Source organism: Tiliqua scincoides, chromosome 5 (genome assembly GCF_035046505.1).
Source record: "Tiliqua scincoides isolate rTilSci1 chromosome 5, rTilSci1.hap2, whole genome shotgun sequence".
Taxonomy (NCBI): Eukaryota; Metazoa; Chordata; class Lepidosauria; order Squamata; family Scincidae; genus Tiliqua; species Tiliqua scincoides.
Genome location: NC_089825.1, coordinates 101,723,115 through 101,746,393, shown reverse-complemented (window position 1 = coordinate 101,746,393; position 23,279 = coordinate 101,723,115). Strand labels below are relative to the sequence as shown.

Genomic DNA, 23,279 nt, shown 5'->3' with positions numbered 1-23,279 from the left:
AACACCCGAAACCACGGATAGTAGCAAAATCTATAAAGTACTTAAGTGTGCAGTTTGTTTGCAAACACTTGTTTGCAAAGCTAAAGGAAGTTTTTTTTAGAAAAGGAAGCAGAGAACACTAGACTTGTAATGGCTAGAGGCACACTAGTACAAGGAAACAGAGTCCAGTGTAATCGCTGTTGGTCTGCTTCTTCTGGTGTCTATTTCTCACTATCGCCTCCTCTAGCACTCATCTAGTAGCTACGAGTCTAGTGTTCTCTGTCTGCTTCATTTCCAAAAAGCTTTCTTTAGCAAATCATTTACAAAGAGAGGAGAGTCATGAGTGGGCCGAGGGGTGGTGGTGAGAATTACGAATAAGTCCACCACATATGATAAAAAGTTCCTTTACATTTCCAACATTTGTTTGATGACCCAGAATACATTTTTGCTAATTTCTCTGGAGTTAAACACCATCTAGAAAACATTATATATAAATTCTCTTTGGATATGCGAAAAAGCAAAAAAATATTGGAAAATGATACATAAATTGTTGCAAGAGATATTGCATTGTATATTACCATTACGGAAATATTCCTCCTAAATGTGACATCAGAAATTAAAGACCAATATAAGAATTGCTTTATTGTACATATCGCCACAGTAGTCAGAATATTGTATGTGCAAAAGTGGAAATCTACAGGCGTTCCAACTAGAGAATATTTAATAGATAAAATTTATGAAATAGTAGAAATGGAAGTTTTAACAGAAAGAATCAAAGAGAGAGATTTAGGTAGCGTAAGAAGATATTGGAAGCCTTTTTATGACTGGATAATTTTAGTTAAACAATATTAATTGTTTAGATAAATCCAAATTTTTATATTGATAAATATGATGGCTTTTGTATTGATGACTATTTTTCTTTTTAGTTGTTTCGGATTGCTTTTTTTTTTTTTTTTTGGAACAATGTATGTTGTAATCTATGGCCAACACCTTATGTGGAACCTGTGTAGTCCCAGCCCTATGTCTAAACCATTTTTCTCACCTATATCTGTAATAAATAAATAAAATAATAATTTTTTAAAAAGAGAATTGTGAATAAGTGAAGTCCCACATATATGACCCATGGATACCGGGGAATGCTTATACCCACAAATTTTTCATTTTTCTGAATGAATGGCCACTTACAAATGTTCTTTTTACGCAAACTTTTGCAAACTTTTTGAAGTAGTTGATTTCAGTTTTCTTGGGTGGGCATATTCAAGCTTTTGCTAATCCCTAATTGAATAAAAAGCAGGATAAAGTGCTTTGAATGAATGAATGAATGAAAATTCTTCCTTCCTTCCTTCTGTGTTCTGAAGAGATGCTAATATAAATGAACCGGAACACATGTAGGTATATTGCAGATGTTTGATGAAATTTGCTTATGGTGGTGGCTTCCTTCCACCACACAGACATTTATCATAGATCACCTGCACATGCTTGGCTGTACACATGAGGAATTCCACAAACATGTCAAAAACCTGGGAAAGGTATTGATTTTTTTTTTAATCCAATGTTTATAGAAATCAAAGATTAATTTATGTAAATGCAGTAGCTTCACCAAATATTCCACGCGCAGGGCCAGCTAGGCAGGCGGAGATCAGGGGTCTCAATGCGTGGATGAGACGGTGGTGTAGGGAGGAGGGGTTTAGATTCGTTAGGCACTGGGGAACGTTTTGGGACAAGCGGGGTCTGTACAAGAGGGACGGGCTCCACTTGAACCAGAATGGAACCAGACTGCTAGCGCATAACATTAAAAAGGTGGCAGAGCAGCTTTTAAACTGATCCCTGGGCGAAGGCCAACAGGAGCCGAAGGGCATCCGGTTCGGGACTCCTCATCCCTATGGGATGAGTATGGGGAGGTTAGAGAACAACAAGACAAAGGCAGAGTAGGAGAAGAAATTGGGAAAGGTAGCGTGATGGGATGTGATAGACGGTTTGGCACAATGAGAGGATGCGGGGACAAAGGAGCGAATAAGCAGCGCATCCTGGGGAATTCCGTGTACAAATGCTTTTATGCGAATGCCCGAAGTCTATGAGCAAAGGTGGGAGAACTGGAATGTCTGGTGACTAGGGAAAACATTGACATAGTGGGCATAACGGAAACCTGGTGGAATGCAGAGAATCAGTGGGATACCGCAATCCCGGGCTATAAACTTTACAGGAGGGACAGGCAGGGGCGTGTTGGAGGTGGGGTGGCCGTTTATGTTAAGGAAGGGATAGAATCCAGCAAAGTAGAGATTGAAGGTGGGTCCGACTCCACCGTAGAATCTCTGTGGGTTAAATTACCAGGCTTGTGCAGCGATGTAATACTGGGGGCGTGCTATCGTCCTCCAGACCAGAAATCGGATGGGGACCTTGAAATGAGGAAACAGATCAGGGAGGTGACAAGGAGGGACAGGGTTGTAATCATGGGGGACTTCAATTATCCTCATATTGACTGGGTCAATTTGTGTTCTGGTCACGATAAGGAAACCGGATTTCTTGACGTGCTAAATGACTGTGGCTTAGAGCAGCTAGTCACGGAGCCCACCAGAGGGCAGGTGACTCTGGATTTAATATTGTGCGGTACGCAGGACCTGGTTAGAGACGTAAATGTTACTGAGCCAATGGGGAGCAGTGATCATGCTGCGATCCGTTTTGACATGCACGTTGGGGGAAGAATACCAGGCAAATCTCTAACAAAAACCCTTGACTTCCGACGGGCGGACTTCCCTCAAATGAGGAGGCTGGTTAGAAGGAGGTTGAAAGGGAGGGTAAAAAGAGTCCAATCTCTCCAGAGTGCATGGAGGCTGCTTAAAACAACAGTAATAGAGGCCCAGCAGAGGTGTATACCGCAAAGAAAGAAGGGTTCCACTAAATCCAGGAGGGTTCCCGCATGCCTAACGAGCCAAGTTAGAGAGGCTGTGAAGGGCAAGGAAGCTTCCTTCCGTAAATGGAAGTCTTGCCCTAATGAAGAGAATAAAAAGGAACATAAACTGTGGCAAAAGAAATGTAAGAAGGTGATACGGGAGGCCAAGCGAGACTATGAGGAACGCATGGCCAGCAACATTAAGGGGAATAATAAAAGTTTCTTCAAATATGTTAGAAGCAGGAAACCCGCCAGAGAAGCGGTTGGCCCTCTGGATGGTGAGGGAGGGAAAGGGGAGATAAAAGGAGACTTAGAAATGGCAGAGAAATTAAATGAGTTCTTGGCATCTGTCTTCATGGCAGAAGACCTCGGGCAGATACCGCTGCCCGAACGGCCCCTCCTAACCGAGGAGTTAAGTCAGATAGAGGTTAAAAGAGAAGATGTTTCAGATCTCATTGATAAATTAAAGATCAATAAGTCACCCTGATGGCATCCACCCAAGAGTTATTAAGGAATTGAAGAATGAAGTTGCAGATCTCTTGACTAAGGTATGCAACTTGTCCCTCAAAATGGCCATGGTGCCAGAAGATTGGAGGATAGCAAATGTCACGCATATTTTTAAAAAGGGAAAGAGGGGGGACCTGGGAAACTATAGGCTGGTCAGCCTAACATCCATACCGGGTAAGATGGTGGAATGCCTCATCAAAGATAGGATCTCAAAACACATAGACGAACAGGCCATGCTGAGGGAGAGTCAGCATGGCTTCTGTAAGGGTAAGTCTTGCCTCACAAACCTTATAGAATTCTTTGAAAAAGTCAACAGGCATGTGGATGTGGGAGAACCCATGGACATTATATATCTGGACTTTCAGCAGGCGTTCGACACGGTCCCTCACCAAAGGCTATTGAAAAAACTCCACAGTCAGGGAATTAGAGGACAGGTCCTCTCATGGATTGAGAACTGGTTGGAGGCCAGGAAGCAGAGAGTGGGTGTCAATGGGCAATTTTCACAATGGAGAGAGGTGAAAAGCAGTGTGCCCCAAGGATCTGTCCTGGGACCAGTGCTTTTCAACCTCTTCATAAATGACCTGGAGACAGGGTTGAGCAGTGAGGTGGCTAAGTTTGCAGATGACACCAAACTTTTCCGAGTGGTGAAGACCAGAAGTGATTGTGAGGAGCTCCAGAAAGATCTCTCCAGAGTGGCAGAATGGGCAGCAAAATGGCAGATGTGCTTCAATGTCAGTAAGTGTAAAGTCATGCACATTGGGGCAAAAAATCAAAACTTTAGATATAGTCTGATGGGTTCTGAGCTGTCTGTGACAGATCAGGAGAGAGATTTTGGGGTGGTGGTGGACAGGTCGATAAAAGTGTCGACCCAATGTGCGGCGGCAGTGAAGAAGGCCAATTCTATGCTTGGGATCATTAGGAAGGGTATTGAGAACAAAATGGCTAATATTATAATGCCGTTGTACAAATCTATGGTAAGGCCACACCTGGAGTATTGTGTCCAGTTCTGGTCGCCACATCTCAAAAAAGACATAGTGGAAATGGAAAAGGTGCAAAAGAGAGCGACTAAGATGATTACGGGGCTGTGGCACTTTCCTTATGAGGAAAGGCTATGGCGTTTGGGCCTCTTCAGCCTAGAAAAGAGACGCCTGAGGGGGGACATGATTGAGACATACAAAATTATGCAGGGGATGGACAGAGTGGATAGGGAGATGCTCTTTACACTCTCTCATAATACCAGAACCAGGGGACATCCACTAAAATTGAGTGTTGGGCGGGTTAGGACAGACAAAAGAAAATATTTCTTTACTCAGCGTGTGGTTGGTCTGTGGAACTCCTTGCCACAGGATGTGGTGCTGGCGTCTAGCGTAGACGCCTTTAAAAGGGGATTGGACAAGTTTCTGGAGGAAAAATCCATTACGGGGTACAAGCCATGATGTGTATGCGCAACCTCCTGATTTTAGAAATGGGTTATGTCAGAATGCCAGATGCAAGGGAGGGCACCAGGATGAGGTCTCTTGTTATCTGGTGTGCTCCCTGGGGCATTTGGTGGGCCGCTGTGAGATACAGGAAGCTGAACTAGATGGGCCTATGGCCTGATCCAGTGGGGCTGTTCTTATGTTCTTATGCTTTACAATTTATTTACAACCTTTGAAGCAACTCTTTGAGAAACTCCAAATCTTAAGATACATGTCTCAATCCACAAATAGTCATGTTCAAGCAGCACCGAAGCATGTAATTAAACACTCTCATATCGTACTAAGTTACAGACTGCCTCACTCACTCAGGGCGCAATCCTAACTAACTTTCCAGCACTGAAGTAAGGGCAATACAACTCCGAGGTAAGGGAACAAACATTACCTTACCTTGAGGAGGCCTATGTGACTGTCACCCAACTGCAGGATATGGCACCTGCCCCACTGGCACAGCTACGCCAGTGCTGGAATGTTGGTTAGGATTGTACCTTTATTCTGATATGTACTTACATGAAGCTAGGAAGGAATACATACACGTATACATAAATGTTATTTTATCTTGCCATCCTTACCAGTGAAATTCTATTGTGAAAGATTTATATACAATAAGATGCAGGTGGCACAAATTCTCAGGGGGAAAAAAATAGTGATTTCAAGTTACTTAGAAACTAGTGCAAAGCTCTGTCAGTACTTTCGGACACAATTTTGAATTCCACAATGTGTTATTTTTGGTCTAATTTCACAACATAATTCCTCATTTTTTAAAAATTGTATGGCATCCTCAATATGTACAATGAGAGAGCATTCGTTCTTACCTGGCCCTGCAGTGGACAATGATTGCCCACAAACTCCTGAAGTACAGTTTTTCCTCTTTTTGCAAATTCTTTCCTAGTTTTTCTCACAGAAGATGCATAGCAGCATCTACAGAGTTCCAATCAGTAGACAACAGCACGGCCATCATCTCATCACTAAAATTGTCTTCATCTGATCACACCACCATTTCCATATGCTACTTGGCCTTGTTCAATGAGATCTCACCAACTTCCTTATGTCTGGCTCTTCTCTGTATGTAGAGGGATGACTCAAATCACTTCTTGGCTCTGCTTCTTGCCATCAACAAATCAGTCACACATGACTTTTTTTTTGGGGGGGGGGGAATGGAAAGATGATCTCAGATATGTTTCTTTCAGCTCTTTGGAAAGATAATAACACAGCAGCAAAATAAATACACAATTAAAGAAAATGTAACTGCTTGTTAAAAGCATTGTTTCAAACAAGACGTTTAAGCAATGTTGTTCTTTTACCTGTTCTCAGAGAAGATCCAGAAAGACAGATAATTTTGGGCACAATCCTAACCAGGTCTACTCAGAAGTAAGTCCTATTTTGTTCAATGGGGCTTACTCTCAGGAAAGTGTGGTTAGGATTGCAGCCTTCCTATCCCCACAAAAATGCACATTTATGTGCCTGAAATGTAGAAACACTGATTGGCCCAGTGTAAGAAAGTAATTATGAGCAGCAGTGTGCCCGTGTTATTTTTAGTCTGTAGAGAAATGGAAAGCTAGCAATACTGCATCCAGAGGCTCCTTATATAACGTTGGAGAACATCAGAAACCTTTGTTCCTTACTTGATAGCAGGTCTACAATGCCATCTTAGGAATACCACCTCTGGAATATTCCCTGTGAATCTCTGTTTGCAAACTCCCTTCTCCCAAGGGATATCTGCTGAAACAGCACCCCTAATTACTGACTACAGAATAATTAGCATTATCAAGGAAATGAAGTAGATGGAGATCTTAGACTACTGAGAACTGCAATGGGCTCAAGTACCTCTCATTGGTCAGTGTAATTTACTCTCATTCCTATGAACTCATACTACTCATGTGTAAAGCTGAGCAACTCACAGGCAACTGCAGTACATCAAACCAAGTTAAGTTATGATTAATTCTTAAATTAATACCAAAGAATATGAGGGGATGTTTTTTATCTGAACATTTTCTAGTCACAGGCAGAAAATCTACAAAAGCCACTTGGGGATATTGTCATTTTCTAAATGAGTCAAAATTTATGTGTGTGATATATAGAATCGGGGGAGGCAATTATCCAATGTCCAATTATCCAATTATCCAATGTCTGGTAATAATCCAAATATCCAATAATCCAATTATCCAATGTCTGGTAATATGGTTGAATCCTCACTTTGCTTACTATCTTTTTCAAGAATAAATTGTAATGTATTTGAGTTATTTATTGCTGTTTTTATATACTACTTTTCTCATAGACTCATAGTGAATAGTTTCTTTACTCGGAAAGAAACTCATAGTTTCTTTACTCAGTGTGTGGTCTGTGGAACTCCTTGCCACAGGATATGGTGATGGCATCTGGCCTAGATGCCTTTAAAAGGGAATTGGATGAGTTTCTGGAGGAAAAATCCATTACGGGTTACAAGCCATGATGTGTATGTGCAAACTCCTGATTTTAGAAATGGGCTATGTCAGAATGCCAGGTGCAAGGGAGGGCACCAGGATGCAGGTCTCTTGTTATCTGGTGTGCTCCCTGGGGCATTTGGTGGGCTACTGGGAGATACAGGAAGCTGGACTAGATGGGCCTATGGCCTGATCCAGTGAGGCTGTTCTTATGTTCTTATGAGACTCATAGTGTACAAAGGCAGGCTGACCATAAATCCCATTTTTATCAAACTGGCTTTTTACAAGTGTTATTCTATGAGATAAACTCATAGCACCCTCAACTTCTCCAGATGTTTCCCTTCTTAGTGCAGCTATCATTCTGACTGCAACAGCTCATTAACATCAAAGCTTCCAGAGAAGGCTGCAAATCAAGCCTCAGACACGTTCTCAAGATGTTATCCATTTTTTGCCAGTTGACACCTCCACAGTCTACACCACATTTTTTCACAAAGCTCTGTCAGCTTCCGCAGCAGCAGCCCAGTTGCCCATCCAAAGGAAGACTGAGGCTGATCCTGCTTCACTTCTTCAGGCAAGGTGGCAGTTCAACCTCAAGATCACAGCTCCTCTACTCATCCTTATTCATTTTCCAGGCAGAGCCTGTCCTAGGAGCTGCAAGGCCCAACTGGAAACACTTTTGCGGGGCCCCCTCTACTATGTTTTTTAGCTCTTGGTGTGAATGGAGTCAGACCAAGAAAAAAAAAATCTATTACTTCTCTGCAAGTGGATAGGACTCCTGAACTTTTATTGGTTGTGCAGAATAGACACCTGGGAGGTCAGCTGGAGAGAGGAGGGAGCGCGCAGCACTCCCCAACTCTTGCCTATCGCTGCCCCACCCACTCCACCCCACTCCAGAGCAAGACAGGGGAGAGGATGGAGCCAGGAGCTGTGAGAGTGGGGAAAGAGGGAGGTACACATGCTGCCACCTGCATGACTCCAATTTCAGGCCAGTAGTGGTGGGTGGGATCTGCTTCCAAAGTGACCCAATTTCAGGCCAAGTGGAAGCAAAGGTGGGCGGAAGTGCAGTGCAGGCCCCAACTGGGCGAAATCTCCTCAATTGCCTCAAAGCTGGTCCTGTTCCCAAGGATAAAAGAACTCATAGACAAATATGCAAGTTGGCAGGTAGGGAGACCAAGCTGCTTCTGCTGTCAGGGGGGTGAACTGAGTGGGTTTGTAGATTTGCACTGATGCTTAGTGGTAAAATGGCTTGTCTTTCTAAATATGCCTTCATATTGGAGGGTAGTTGTCTTTTGCGGTGCTTTTCACAGCACGAAGGTGAATCCTGGTGCTTTGCTGCAGGTTGCTGCTGGACAGAGCCGATGAGTGTGCTTGTTTGCAGACAAATCCAAGATTGTTTGGGCCCCCAAGAGAGCAAAGGACAACAGCATGGGCACTCAGCTTGGGTTGGGTGATGTGACCAGAGTCAGCTGGGATACCAAGATAGGCACCAGGCTTTGGAACCAGCTGTTGGCTTTGGTTTGCGATTTCAGTGAGCATTCCCCTATTATTAATTCACATTCGAGAGAATGCCGTCTGCCAGAAGACTGGTTTGTCCTTGAGGTTAAAAACACTTTAACCCAGAACCTTTGTACCTTTAACTTTCAATTAGCTGATCAGATCTATTGCAGTGTATGACTTGGCAGGGAGTTAGTGTGATTATACTGGGACAGAGAGAATGAGTGTCCCGTCCAATTATCTGAACTCACTTCTAATGCCCGCTTTTTGGCTAATTAACACCCTCTTTATCTCTAGAACAACCGCTGTGGTGTGCAAAGGAATGAGCACAGAACTCCTTATCTAGAGCAACTACCCAAATTTATTGCTATGAATACAGACCCTCCCTGCAAGTCCTCTTGTCCAGAGGCTTTGCCTCCCCAAAACTCCACTTAACTCAGTGGGTAAAGGTCTGAAGCCTCCAATTCAAGTCCAATCTGGTCTACAAAGCACAGTCCAGTCTTCTGTGTCCTCCAGCAGAGTCCTGGCAGGCCCCTTCTCCTGTAGGTCTGGATCAGATAGCCCTCTTGTTCCCTCCAGGTCAGGTAGCATCTCCCTCTGGGTCAGGGTTTGGGTTTCCCTCTGGGTCAGCGTCCCGCTTCCGGCTCTCCTTCTGGGTGAGCATCCCACTTCCGGCTCTCCCTCTGGGTCAGCGTCTGGCTTCCGGCTGGGTCAGCATCCGGCTCTCCCGGCTCTCCTTCTGGGTCAGCATCCCACTTCCGGCTCTCCCTCTGGGTCAGCGTCCCGCTTCCGGCTGGGTCAGCATCTGGATCTTCCGGCTCTCCTTCTGGGTCAGCATCCCGCTTCCAGCTCTCCCTCTGGGTCTGCGTCCCGCTTCCGGCTCTCCCTATGGGTCAGCGTCCGGCTTCTGGCCCCTTTGGTCCTTCTGCAGCTGCTTTTTATCCTTTGTGTCCCATTAAGTGCAAAGGCAGCTCAGCTGTGAGCTACCTCCTTAGCTCATTCAAAGCTCCATCAAGGTCAAGGTGTCCAACCAGGTCTCCATTGACTTTGATTGACTACAGCTGTGGAGCCAGCCCTGCCCTTCCCAGAGCTATCAAACAGCTGTCAAAACATAGGATCACTATCAACACCACATCATCCACCTGATGATTTTCTGATCTTCCATTACAATGAGATATGAAGTGAACAGAGGAAAGGAGGAGGTTGAGGCTAGTGGGGTGGTTTTCACCCATCAAGCCACTCAGAGCACACTCTTCTTGGGTGTCAATTATCTTCTCCTATTTTCTGGGCTGATGTGTCACGCTTTGTGTGGGCCAGGGGACAGATTTTAGCATGCAGTCTGGGGTAAGCAAAAGTCAGTGGGCATGCACTGATTGCTAGAGGCTGGAGACTTGCTGGTGGAGATTAGCTGGTGATCTTTCAGGCTCGGATTTCAAAGTCATCCTCAAAAGCTTTCTGGCTTTGGGGAGGAGGTACAGTACAGCTTGGATACTTAGGACTTGGCATAAAGAGTAGGTAGGGTGGGAGTGTCCAAAAGTGCCCAGAAGGGGCACTCCCCCCCTTCTGTGCCCCTTCTGGGAGGACCCGGAAAAGGAATGGAGAGTGCTTTACTGTCTTCACTGGATTAGATGCCTGAACCAAAGGAGAAGGCATTCTGATGACTGGCCTCCTGGAAGGTGACTTAATTTTGTGTTTGGCTTTCCAGAAAAGTTGCCCTACTTATTTTCCAAGTATCTAGTCTCATGTTTTTATTGCAAATGCATGGCATATGCACATATGGTGGTGCCACTTGGGGCAGGATCATGGTGGCTGAGAACATGGCCTTTCCCTCTCAGGGGGTGGAGCTGCAGTGGAACTCATAGGGTTTGGTCCTGAAAAGCAGCATTCCTTGAGTTTTAGATCCACGGGGCTCCTATGGGTGTAGGATGACTATTTGACAAATTTACAATGTCTGACATAGTGGAATGCCAGTGCGGGCCATACCGGGTGACATGTATAAGGAGGACTGACACCACTACTCACCAATTTTTTTTAAATCTTGGTATTTTTGAATAATACCATCATGTTATATATCATTTGACGTGAAATTTCGTACACAATGCACTGAAAAAAACCATGTTAAAATAGCTCTATTCTATCAAAAGCTGTAGCCAAAAAAACCAGTGGGGCAGGGCAATGGTACATCACCATGCAGACCGCCTAGGGCATTGCCCCACCCACTGCATGGAAGGATGTCCATCACAGAGGTGATGCACTGGGCTCCCACACTGGGGGATGCAAACCCTAGTCACGCCACTGGTATTTAGATCACCCCCCGAAACATTAATCACATACTTGAGTCTTGACAGATCTTAATTTGTCCTACTCTCCACTTTAGGGAGAAAGCAAAGGAACTCTCTCATTCTCACTTGGTGTAATCCTATGGGATTCCATACACCTGCATAACAGTGTACACTGTCTCAAGGGCAGCACTTTGCTGCATAGCTTCTACCCAGCACACTAGTGGGGACCCCAAAGCCTCCACTGTGTGCTGACAATACTGGGAACCCACACCAGACCAGGTAAATCTGGCATGGGGCAGAGGACGGTGGGGGAGGGCACAGAATGGGGCCGGGCAGTGAGTGAGTGGCGTGGGCAGATTGCGCCGGGGTTGCAGTTGGATCAGCAGAGCTGGTGCATTCCATATCTTATCCCCCTTCCCAGGCCTGATCTGCCAGCACAGATCAATTCGGACTTGCACCAGTGATAATGATAGCACAGGACCATGTTGACCCATCATGACTGCTGGGGATTGCAAACTTCTCCTTACCCAGAAGAGAACTTAAGCAGTCAAAAGTCAAATGAGGATGCAGCGGAGTCTGCCTGGCACATCTGCATCCTTGCACAGGAATTTAAATAGGATTGGGTTGACTGGGAGGGGAAAGGATCAACCACAAACATACCTGAAGAGTTATTCCATCATCAGTGATTATGAGTTCAGTGTTTGCAAAATTCTTTAATGACATAAAACATCAAAATCTGATCCACAAAGTTACATTATCAAATTAGACCAGACACAAAAGGGGAGGGAAAGTGAGAGAAGATCAATGACATTGGTCAAGTACTAACAGCCTTTTTCCGTACTAGCTGCTCTCTAGTATTCAGTTCAGGTCTCAGGATAAGGATATAAAATTTGGGAAGAAAGATGCAACTCAACAACCCAGCACTAGAAGCCAAGATGGAGAAGATCTCCATGGCCACCATGTACTTCCCTTTGGTGCTCAGGTAGGCTGGGACAAATGAAACCCAAACACTACAAAAGATCAACATGCTGAAAGTGATCAGCTTGGCTTCATTGAAACTGTCTGGCAACCTTCTTGCCAGAAAAGCCACAGTGAAGCTGATCATGGCCAGAAGCCCCATGTAGCCCAGGACTATGTGGAACATGAGAACAGAGCCTTCATTACATTGCACAATGACTTGGTCAATGTAGGAGTGCATGTCCAATTCTGGGAAAGGGGGAGAGGTTGCCAGCCACACAGCACAGAGGCCAGCTTGAATGAGAGAATACAGAATGACGACGGAGACTGCCAGTCGCTTCCCCACCCACTTTCTCATGCTGTTTCCTGGCTTTGTAGCCATGAAGGCCAAAACAACAGTGATGGTTTTGGCCAACACACAAGAAACCGCAACAGAGAAGATGATGCCAAACACAGTGTGACGGAGAAGGCAGCTCACTCTCTCTGGCTGGCCCATGAAGAGGAAGGAGCAGAGAAAGCAAAACAAGAGGGAAGTGAGTAAGGCACAGGTGACGCTCCAGTTGTTGGCTTTGACAATAGGAGTGTCCTGATGCTTAACGAAGGTCCACATCACCAAAACTGTGATCAGTGAGAAGAAAAGGGCAATGGAAGTCAAAGATATTCCCAAGGGCTCTTCGTATGATAGGAAAGTTACAAGTTTGGGGATGCACCGATCCTGTTTCATGTTTGGATACTGATCCTCAGGGCATGTGTGACAATCTTCTGCATCTGAGGAAAAGAAGCAAAGTCTTAATATTTGACAGAAGTGACATTTTTCCTCTCAAACAAGATAGCATCAATCCATCATAGCTGGATGGAGAAGAGAACAGGATGCTAGCACAGCTCTTTTTCTTCTCATCTATGGAAAGTTCTGAAAAGATAAACAACATAACTAAACTCCTGGATTTTATGCATTTCTGAAAAAACCAACTGGCTTCCACTCCAGGACTGCTGTTCACAGTGCATAATTTAGTGGCTGCTGCATTGTCTGTAGCCAGCCTCAGACTGGTGGAACATCTCATGCAATGGCAGCTCACGCAGTACACTAGTGCAGTGGTTCTCAAATGTTTTGGTCTCCGGAGTCTTTCCACTCCTAATAATAGTCTTGGGGAGCCTCAGGGCTCTGAGGTGCACACATTGAGAAATGCCACACTAGAACACTGCGAGATCCACCAACAAATCACTTGAATCCGTTTGGGCCACAAGTTTAGTTCTATGAAAACTCTGGGTGAGATGCAATACATGATGAAGTGTATCCATAGAACCGTAAAGGAATGGGAGAATCAGATCCCAATCCGGAGGGCTCAGAGTGCCTGTGCTGCTCTTCAGCACCGGGTGTCACAAATGTCTCGTAAAGCATGTAAAGCATGTAAAGTCCTGTTATACTCAGTGGGGCTCAAGGTACACCAACATACATTGTACACATAAATGTTATATGTTATGATGGCCCGAACATTGTAAAAAAAAACTCTGGTAGATCTCCGGGCCTTGCTGGGTTTCAAAGTAGCTCTCGAGCCAAAAAAGTGTAAGCACCCCTGGATTAGAGCATAGGAGGGAACAGATTAGAGGGAGAGGAGGGGAGGATTGGGCCCTGAAGGAAGGGGGCAGAGACAGTGGCAGTCTCTACCACTGAATCCTAACCTCCCTACTGGCCTGGGCATCCCAAAACAAACCTCCTTGTGCCTATGTGGGCACAGATCTGAGGAGACCCAATGGCCTTGTAACTGCATTACCTGGTGGTAAGGAAGCAGACATTCCCTTTCCTTAAGGAGACAACCAGTGCTAAGCCAGCACCCCTTGGTTCGGTGGTTGCCATTTTGGCACCTCTGTAGCTATGGGAGCTGGGAGGCTTAGGATTGGGCTGCCCAAGTTCTCTCATTTCTAGATGAATCCATGCTGCAGAAAAGAAACATGCCCCTTGGTACATTTTGAAATGAAAGAGGAATGGAGGACCTAAGAGTGTAGGATATTCCTTTCACATATTTTTTTTTAAACAGAAATTAGAAGTGCAGAAAGCAGTGTTATGAGTTTTTATTTTGTTATCACCGAAAAATCATACCTGTAGTTTATAACAAAGTTGAAGAGACCTCAACATAATTCACACATGCATGCACATCACAGGATTGCACTCCATAGCCGCTACATTGTTAATATGGATGAGTGAATTCTGTCCCCGTTTCATATGATCATTTCATTCTATCTGTCACGCTCCATTTGTGGTGGTCCATTAGCACATGCAAGTCATCACATGAGACTCATCAAGAATTAAAAACAGACGTGAGCCAGACTCTTTGACATCCAAATACCTTTGACAAATGTGTAAAAAGTCTTCCCCTTGTTGCTCTGCATTCTGTTGCTTACCTCTCTGGTTTGAAATCCTCCCTTCAGAACACGGACCACAAGCATAGCAACAAATCTGCTTTCCCTGAGGAACAATCCTGCTCTGTCCAGGATGGCAACTCTCAACGCACGTGGATCTGGGAAGCCCCTAAGAAGAAGTGGAAGGAAGAGAGTGAGGCTCAACATCCACATTATAGGATGATAGTTCTCTTCTCTGAGATTGTTACAATTCATATTTGGATATGCTTTCCTTCAGGCACGAGCAGTAAGACTTCATAAGCAAGATACCACTGCTGTTGGAAGCCAAGCTGCTGGTGGCAAGATGCAGGGCTTTTTCAGTGGTGGCACCATGCCTCTGGAACCAACTACTGAAAAGTTTGAGGACAGACCTCGTTTTGTACAGTTTCCAGCAGAATGTAAAAAGATGCCTATTTCTCTTGGCATATGAGGAGGGAGCTCTGAGGGACCCCTTTTTAAACTAATATCGACAGGCCTCTTGTTATAACTGTAATTATGCTTTTATATTCTTGCTGGGTTTTTTTCCATTTTTAATTGCTTTTAATTTCTTTAAATGTTTTATTATTATATTTTTATTATATTTTATGTTGTGAAACATTCTGAGCACTGGAAAAGCTGTACAGCAATCTTTTGATCAAACAAGCGAACAAACAATTGACAGTACTGTTTTATTCTCTCTAGATTTTGTTTAGATCTGGACAATCGCCAACAAAGGTTCAATTCATTTCTGCACATAGAAATTTTTCTTTGTTCTTTCAGCCCCACTTTCCTGCCCACTTTCCATTCCACAGCCATGAAGGGAGAGGGAGAAAGTTCAAGGGGGGGGTGGGACGATAGCACAGAGTCTCAAAACTAAACCTCGTGGCTGGTGATGTGGTAGGTTCGCTGGTTCGTTAGCATGTCTTCTTGATTGAGTTTAGCCATGGAATTATTGAGAACAAGTAGGGTTGGTGATAAATCTTTTGGTGGGCTAACAATTTCTTTTCCTGGGTCAGGGAGTGAATTGAGGGCATACGAAGGCCAGAAAGGGAGCACAGGATATCAGCAGAACCGTTGACTTCCCTCTTCAATCCAGGATGTGGGGAGGCAAGGAAGACAAGTGGAGGAGAGTAGGTGGATGGAGATGGGCACCCCCTGCCTGCCAGCTGCTTGAGGCAACCACTTCAGCAGCCCCCCCCCTCGGGTAGGCCAGTCCTGATAAGACCAGTCATCAGTGGCTTCGGATCCCATTCAGCATCCAAGAGGCTCTTGGATCCATTAGGAAATGGATGCAAAGACTACCTTGAAAGCAAATTGGCTTTGGATGGATGACGACAAGCATGGCCTACAATCCTACAGTTACTTGGGAGTAAGACCTATTGAAATCAATGGGGCTCACCTCTGAGTAGACATGCCTAAGATTGTGCCATCAGTTGCCTTGTCGCTTTCTAGTGCTGGCAGTCATTTTCTAGTGTGGGATGTGCTACAGTTCAGAATCAGAGAAGGAACACCTACAGGAAGGTGGAAAATATAGATGGGGAAGGAGAGTTGTTTCCTTCCACATCAGAAACAGCACTGAAAGGTTTAGGGTAGGATTTGGCAGGAGTGTTAAGTTTCACTGTAAGCTCATCTTTATTGTTAAAACATAATCTGGCCTATTATAGCCCAGTGCCTTATCTCCTATCTTATGTCCAGGAGTAAACAATGGATGGAATGGAATGGGATGATTTCAGGACTTCCAAACATTTCACACAGTTCCTCCCAAGAACCATCCCCTACCTGATCAAACTTGTGATTCCACACAATGTCACTTCCTCTAATGGTGAATTTGGATCCTTCAGGAGCCTGGGGGTCCACCCTTCCAACACACACTTGACGGTAAGACTTGTTACGGAACGTGATGGTGTTCATTATATCATAGCCAGGTGGAAACTTCCCATCTTCATCCAAAAATATTTCTTCCCCAGCACTGTTATTGAAGCAGATGTTTCTAAGAAAGAAGTGAAGCTAGTTTGGAGAAGGAAACCAGTCAATGAAGAGGGAACAAGTGGTGTTGGATAAATGGCTCATTCAACCCCCCGTCAGCTGTGGAGTTGTCCTATAGTCGTGCAACGCCCCTTTGCAAGGACACTTTCAAACGTCCTTATTGCTAAGCTTATCCATTGTGCTGGAGATGAAGTAAGGCCTCCCCTAACTATACTTGGAGAGCAAAGGATAAACATAGCAGAGAAAGAGGAGAAACAAAGTGGAAAAGCAACCACAATCCACAACCTAGGAAGGCCTGCTGCTGTCCTGAACCTCCCAGAAACAAGGAGTTGCCCCTCAAAAAGCTGCCCTTTTCAAAAATGCAGCAGAAGTCTTCCAAATTCACATTGACCTTGGTTTGGTGCATACGTGAGGGACAAATAGAATTTCAAACTCGATTCAAAACTTGACAGAGATGATGAAACTTGACAGATGAAAACATGAAACTTGACAGAGTTCTCTCCCCCTCTCCCCACAGGAATACCCAATTTTATTTTCACCTCGTTCCTTACCATTACCATTCAAGAGAATGATGGATGGCTTCAGAAGCCTCACAAAGTACCCTGCACTGCATCCATAAAACCACTCTGTAGGGGGCATAGTTATCAATCAATAATTCCAGACTTGGAAATCTAGAATGCAACAACAAAACAAACAAACCATATCCAGAATTTTCAGACCACACAACCTGGTTCTTCCCTGCCCCTTAATAGGCTGTGTGGTGGACCCAGAGACTACTTTCAGCAAGCAATGAGTGACTGGACATCTCTGTTCAACTCTTGCTGCCTACATTTTTCTCCACTGCTGGTGGCCATTGTAATTTCAGAGGGTCCCCTGTACTCTCCTCCTCTTTTCTGGGACAGGACAGTTTTTCCACTCATTTAAAAACTAATTAAAGCTCTACTGTTCAGGTGATGCTGGCCTGCAGAACCTCCTCCAAGCCCTGTTGCTGCCAATAGTTCAGCAGAGAAGGTGGTACAGGGGAGGCTCTTGCGTGGATCAGGGCAAGGAGTGAGCTGGGCCAGAGGCGGTTCAGGGGCAGGAGGGAAGGAACTCAGCATACACAGCCGCTGAGACCCTCCTCCCTTCCCACTTTTAATCTGACCCAGGAGTCTCCTTGGACCTATGCTGGGTTAACAGCTGATATAGGTCTGAGGAGACCCATTGGAGGCCAGACCCTACAGAGAGCTAAGTGAAAAATATATTTTTACTTAGCTCTCCTCAGTCTTTTAATCCTCTCCCACTCATAGCTCTGCTGGTGGCACAGTACATACTGGGCTGGTGGGGAGAGCTCAGAGGAAATTGGTTTTGGGCATGCCATGGCACAGATATGTTCCTGACTAGAACAAAACTCAATTAGCAGCAACACTGGAACAAGGATTCTGAATCCCACCAGGAGGAAGCATTTTGTCCTAGCTCCATTCAAGTCCCTTAACAGTAAGGAAGGACAAGAAATCGCCATCCTACCTGCCATGGGTGAACATGCTGAGAGTACCAGGTGCCTGTGTCCTTCAGGGCTTTCTGCTTGAACCTTGATGAATACACTGCATGGAGCGCATGTGCCACAGCATAAGCAGCATTATAGATACTGTAGCTCTGACCAGGCATTTGCATGACAAACATTGATGCAGGGAGGTTGCTCAGCTTTTCCTCCCCAGTGCAATTTCTGATGCCAGGGAGAGAAGGCCTCACCCTCGGGGAGTTACATAAAAATGAGAATAACCAGAAGAAATGGATGTAAGGAAGTTCAGACTGATATGGATTGACTGTCTCTAGAAACTGTTCATAGTGCTTCATGTCAGTTGTGTGGTGTGCAAAGGAAAAGGTGCCATTCAAAGACTGAGGTGTGAAGGTGCTTGGTCGCGTTACACTTGCAAAGTCCCACTGAGCTGTGATGATCCAAACTTTCTCTAGTGGACACTTCTGGGCAACTTCTCTGAAGAATAGAACCATTCGCAAACCTTCCATGGACCGGGACTCCCCATGAACAAGGATCACGTTACTTTCAGTCTGGGAGAGAACAGAATGCATTCTTTGTAGTTCCTCATCAAGGATGTGTGGCTGACTCCAGTGTTGTTCTAGTGTTGGAATAATTTCTTGAAAAGCAAAGCAGATACTGTCTTGAAGGAGCCGGGGCCTCAGGGTGCGCAGGAAGATTTCTCCGCCATCGTCATCCGAAACTATGGCTCCGATCCAGGTCCACCCAAAATGCTTCAGTAGCCTGATAATCCCATCATACGGAGGGACTTCATTTGGAACTATCTGGTAGAAAGAAGGGAACTGAATTATATCACTCAATGAAGGGTCAAAAATCCCTCAGCGAACTAAAAGGAAGAATCGTTATTTTGCTACAGAACTGTCAGTATTCCTAAAGTCTTTCAAAGATCTTGGTGGATATATTGAACTCATTGTATCTTATTCTTCAAGCTGTAGTCTGTTGACTGAAATCTTTTTGATTCAATATGAAGATAGACAAAATTCTAATTACGTGTTTACTGAATTTGCAAGTCAATTACCTCAATGTCATTTTTCCCCCCAAGAATGCACTCTTTGTGTTTGGAAACTGGAGGGAGGGGTGTCCTTTGTCCTGTTTTGCCCCACAGAAGGCAAAGTTTGAGAAGCATAACACCCTGTTTCTGAGGTTCTCAAACCTGGACATCGCAATGCCTGAGAACCTCAGCCTCTGCCCCCTTAAGGGTTGGGGCAAGGGGGAAGGCTGCAACATGATCCCCAGGATCATTCTTCTGTGGGGGAAGATGGGGCTTTGGCTAACATCCCCTTCCTGCTGCTGGGGTCCAAGAGGGGTTTGGAGCACCACAGAGCCCTCTGCAGTGCTCTCTGCATTTTGAGAAAGTGAAAATAGCTATCGCAACCCACTTCTAGTTTTGAGATTGCAACCCAGAAGTGGGTCGTGATTGCTCTTTTCACTTTCTACAAGCTGCAGGGAGCACTGCAGAGGGCTCTATGAGGTTCACCACACACCTCAGCTCTCAGCAGCAGGAAGGGGACATGAGATAAAAGCCCCATCTTCCCTCGCAGCAGCACAACCCTGGGGATTGCATCACTGCCATTTTCCCTACCCCTGCAAAGACTTCCCTCAGGGCTCAAACTCAGAGAGTCTGAGAAGCCCTTCCCTATTTGATGCCCAGTTCTCATGATCCACCACTGAAAGGCTCAGGGTGCCTGAGTGGCATGCGCTCCAGTGTTCTGCTGCAAAGCCCTGGAGGAAGTGTGCAAGTGACAGGTGGTCACTGATGCTCTGTTGCCACTGGAAAGTTGTGGTATGGCTTTGTGGAGGCGACTGTGTGATGCCAAGGCAGACATTTATAAGCTGCACCATCACATTTAGGTCACCGGATCAGTGTGGGCCAATCTTTATACATCGTTACTCTTTCATTAGGAATTACCCTTCAGTGAACTGAGCAACTCTTTGAGGAAGAGCTCCAAGTGCAAGATGTTATAAGCATTTGATTGACATTTATTGAAATTGATGGCTCAATTTTATTTCAAATGGTCTTGTCTCCTGCTCTGTGGAGGTGGGACATAGAGGCAAAAGCAATTGGTGCAAAAGACATTTTGGAACATAGGAGCAGTGGAGGGAAGGGGATGATTATCTTTCCATGCTGCAAATGTCTCCCTTGCATGTTGGAGGTGGTTGCTGTTCTTCTGCCTCCTTCTTTGCGCTTTGGAAAGGGAGAGGCAAAGATGATCACAAATGCATCTGTTCTTTATCAATTCTAGTTGTGAGCATACCGACATCTACAGCTGGACACACATACCTGCGGAATCTTGTAGACACTTAAAATGTGGGGCATCTGGTTGGCATTACTGGATGTCAGTCCTCCAATGATGGCCAGGAGCTTTTTTCTCCTGCCACAGTGGTAATTAAGAGGATTCCCCTGTCCTGTGAAAAGGAAATCCATAGTACCCAAACAGTTGCCCATTGTATCCAAGAAAATGTCTAAGACATCATACTCCAGCGTCTTGTTGGGTAGAAGGTGAGCATTCTTGTTGATCTCTTTCATTGCAAACACAAATGCAAGGACCTGGTGGTAGCTTTTAGATATTGCACTGCAATGACAATTTCATTAGATTAACCATCTTTTTTTAAAACAAAAAATGAAAATATTTTGCAAGTAGCTACTATCTGACAGGGATGGGAGCCTTTTCAGGACTGTCTATATTTGAGTCAGAGTCTTTACATGAGTTAGGTGCAGCTCCGCAGGAAAAAACAGAGCTGCTGAAATGGGAGAACAGAGAATGGGTGTGTGTGTGTGTGTGTGTGTGTGTGTGTGTGTGTGAGTGAGAGTGAGAGAGAGAGAGAGAGAGAGAGAGTTGTGAGTGTGTAAGTGAGTTCTGATTTAACAGTCCCCTGATATCCCCATCCCATCTGTAAACAAAAGCTCTGCTGTTTTTAGAGTGGGTGCAGCAGTGCAGAAAGTGCCAGTCAGTTCCATACAAACCCTGGCAGCGAACCCACCCAGCTCCGTTCACTTGTCTCCACTTGTTCCACTCCACGTGTCTCCACTTGTTTCAATCCACTCAGAGAAAAACTTCTGAGTCCTGAGTCACTTGTGACTCAACACATGTGCCTTTTGTCCACACAAGCTCAGGAAACAAGCGTTTGGTGACTCAAGTTCAAGTCTTACAAGTCGAGACATCCACCTCTGCTATCTAAAAATCAGGACTTTTGGAAAATCACATTTTCTCCAGAAAAGATCTCTGTAAAACAAATCATATCCTGACTCAAATCAGGATCTTCAAGGACACTGCGAAGATCTTGGACAATAAATCATTTGCCGGTATTCAGACTAATATCCTATTAATCAAAATTATCATTTGAACAAAGGTAGAATGTAAAACAATAAAAGTAAAACTTACTATGCTTGGGACGTGTTATCTGACCTTTGAATAAAAGAACGCTCATTCAGTTTTATACTGAGGAAAGAGACAAATTCACCAATGAAGATATCATCTGCAGAGTCATGAAATTCCATTTTAGTTATATGCAGCTCACCCCACCTTGGGTTGCAATTATTGCTGCAAACGTAAGGCAGCTGCAGCAGCAAATACATCAGTAGGACTAAGACCCTTGGGCTCCAATCCCAAATAATCCCATACATTGTGACATGTACTCAGCAGGTGGAATCATCAGCCTTCATATATTAGTTACGATCGTTCGTCAGTAGGTGTCAAACATTTCATCCATATGTCATGCTGAAAGCAGAACAGTGTGACAGATACTCTTCTGAATTGAGTCTTTATTGATGTCACTGAGCATTTTGTCAGCTCCACAATCAGCACGGGAGCATTTCAAATGCCAAGGAGGCTTTGTTTTAGCCATGGGGCTCCACCTCTTGATAACAGTGATGATGATAATTACTGATCACATAATCATCCCTCTCAACAATTTCAACCTTTTGCAAAGGGAGAAAAATAGGCCTACTTGATCCATTAACCAATTACTTACTTTGCAATGAGTCAATGAAAGAATGAAATACATATTGGGTATGGGTGATAACTGTCTGAGTGGAGGTCAACTGGTATGACGTGGTATAGTTCCTTACACCAGTTCTAAGAGCTGTCCTAGCTGTCCTTGTAACTACAAGGTCTTTGTAGGAACTTATAATAAGACACTTTTGTTACAAAAGTGTGCCGACTTTTGTTATCAAGTCAACTCCTCTAAAAGATAACATGCTTCGATGCTGAAAGATCTTAATTACCCGATTTGTCTTCCCCTCCACTTTGGGAAGAAAACAAAGGAATGGATGTATCTGAAAAGACAGTGACTATGAGTTGAGTGCTTGGAATCTGCAACATGTTTTTACAGACATGAAACAAGATCAAAACCCTTGTCCACAGACTTACATTATCACATTAGGCCAGGAACAATGGGATGGGGGAGAAAAAGAAAATAAAGGTCAATTGTCATGAATATGTAGCCTTTTTCCATACCAGCTGCCCTTTAGTGTTCAGCTCAGGCCTCAGTATAAGAATGTAAAATTTTGACAGATGCATCTCAACAATCCAGCACTAGAAGCCAAAATGGAGAAAATCTCCATGGCTACCATATACAGGTCCAACCTTGTTATACACTGATTTTTTATACAAGGATTTGACTTAACATGATGGCCACTGCAAACGGGAAGGAACGTGCTGATCCCTGGAGAAGGGGATAAGTGCACCCCTTTAAAATCACAGTTTAACAAACTGCTTTTCTCACTATTGTAGAGAGAGTCATGCAAGGGATTGCAGATATAACCTAATTATCCACAGATTCAACAAATTTTTCTATCTCAACTTGATGAGAAGGGCCCTTTAAATTAAAGGAAAACAGTCATTTAACAATAGCCTTGTTAATGTGAGAGAGAGCAGTTGGTTGATAATCCATCAATCATTCTCTCTCCAGGCAGCTTCAGCCAGCAACCCATCCCTTCCCCCTGAGCACATGAAAGAAAGATCACTTTGCTCTGGGTGAAGGGAGGGGTTGCTGGCTCGCCTGGAGAGAGACTGATTGATGGATTGTCTGCCCAATGACTCAAGGTCAGCAAGGCTCTTTTTAAATCACCTGAGCAAAAGGACTTTGTTATTTAAATTGATTTGCTTTAGTGTGTTTTTTGCCATCCACTTGAGTTCTGGGAGCCGAATAATGGCAAACCTTAACTTTCCCTTGGTGCTCATGTTGGTTGGGACAAAGGACACTCAAACACAGCAAAAGAGCAACATGCTGAAGGTGTTCAGCGTGGCTTCACTGAAACAGTCTGGCAACCTTCTTGTCAGAAAAGGCACTGTGAAGTTTATCATAGCCAGAAGTCCGAAGCAGCCCAGGACTGTGTAGAACATGAGAACAGAGCCTTCATTACATCCTTCT

General features: G+C 44.6%; 1 protein-coding gene across 1 annotated transcript; it reads right to left on the bottom strand.

The window, feature by feature from the left end:
- Positions 1 to 11,864: 11,864 nt before the first annotated feature.
- LOC136652672 (vomeronasal type-2 receptor 26-like) lies at positions 11,865 to 21,405 on the bottom strand. The gene is made up of 6 exons (XM_066629595.1): positions 21,290 to 21,405; positions 20,188 to 20,479; positions 17,876 to 18,670; positions 16,163 to 16,390; positions 14,408 to 14,534; positions 11,865 to 12,775 (listed from the first exon to the last, which is right to left on the bottom strand). Exons 1-6 carry the CDS (start codon positions 21,403 to 21,405, stop codon positions 11,865 to 11,867), a joined length of 2,469 nt encoding a protein of 822 aa, XP_066485692.1.
- Positions 21,406 to 23,279: the final 1,874 nt, after the last annotated feature.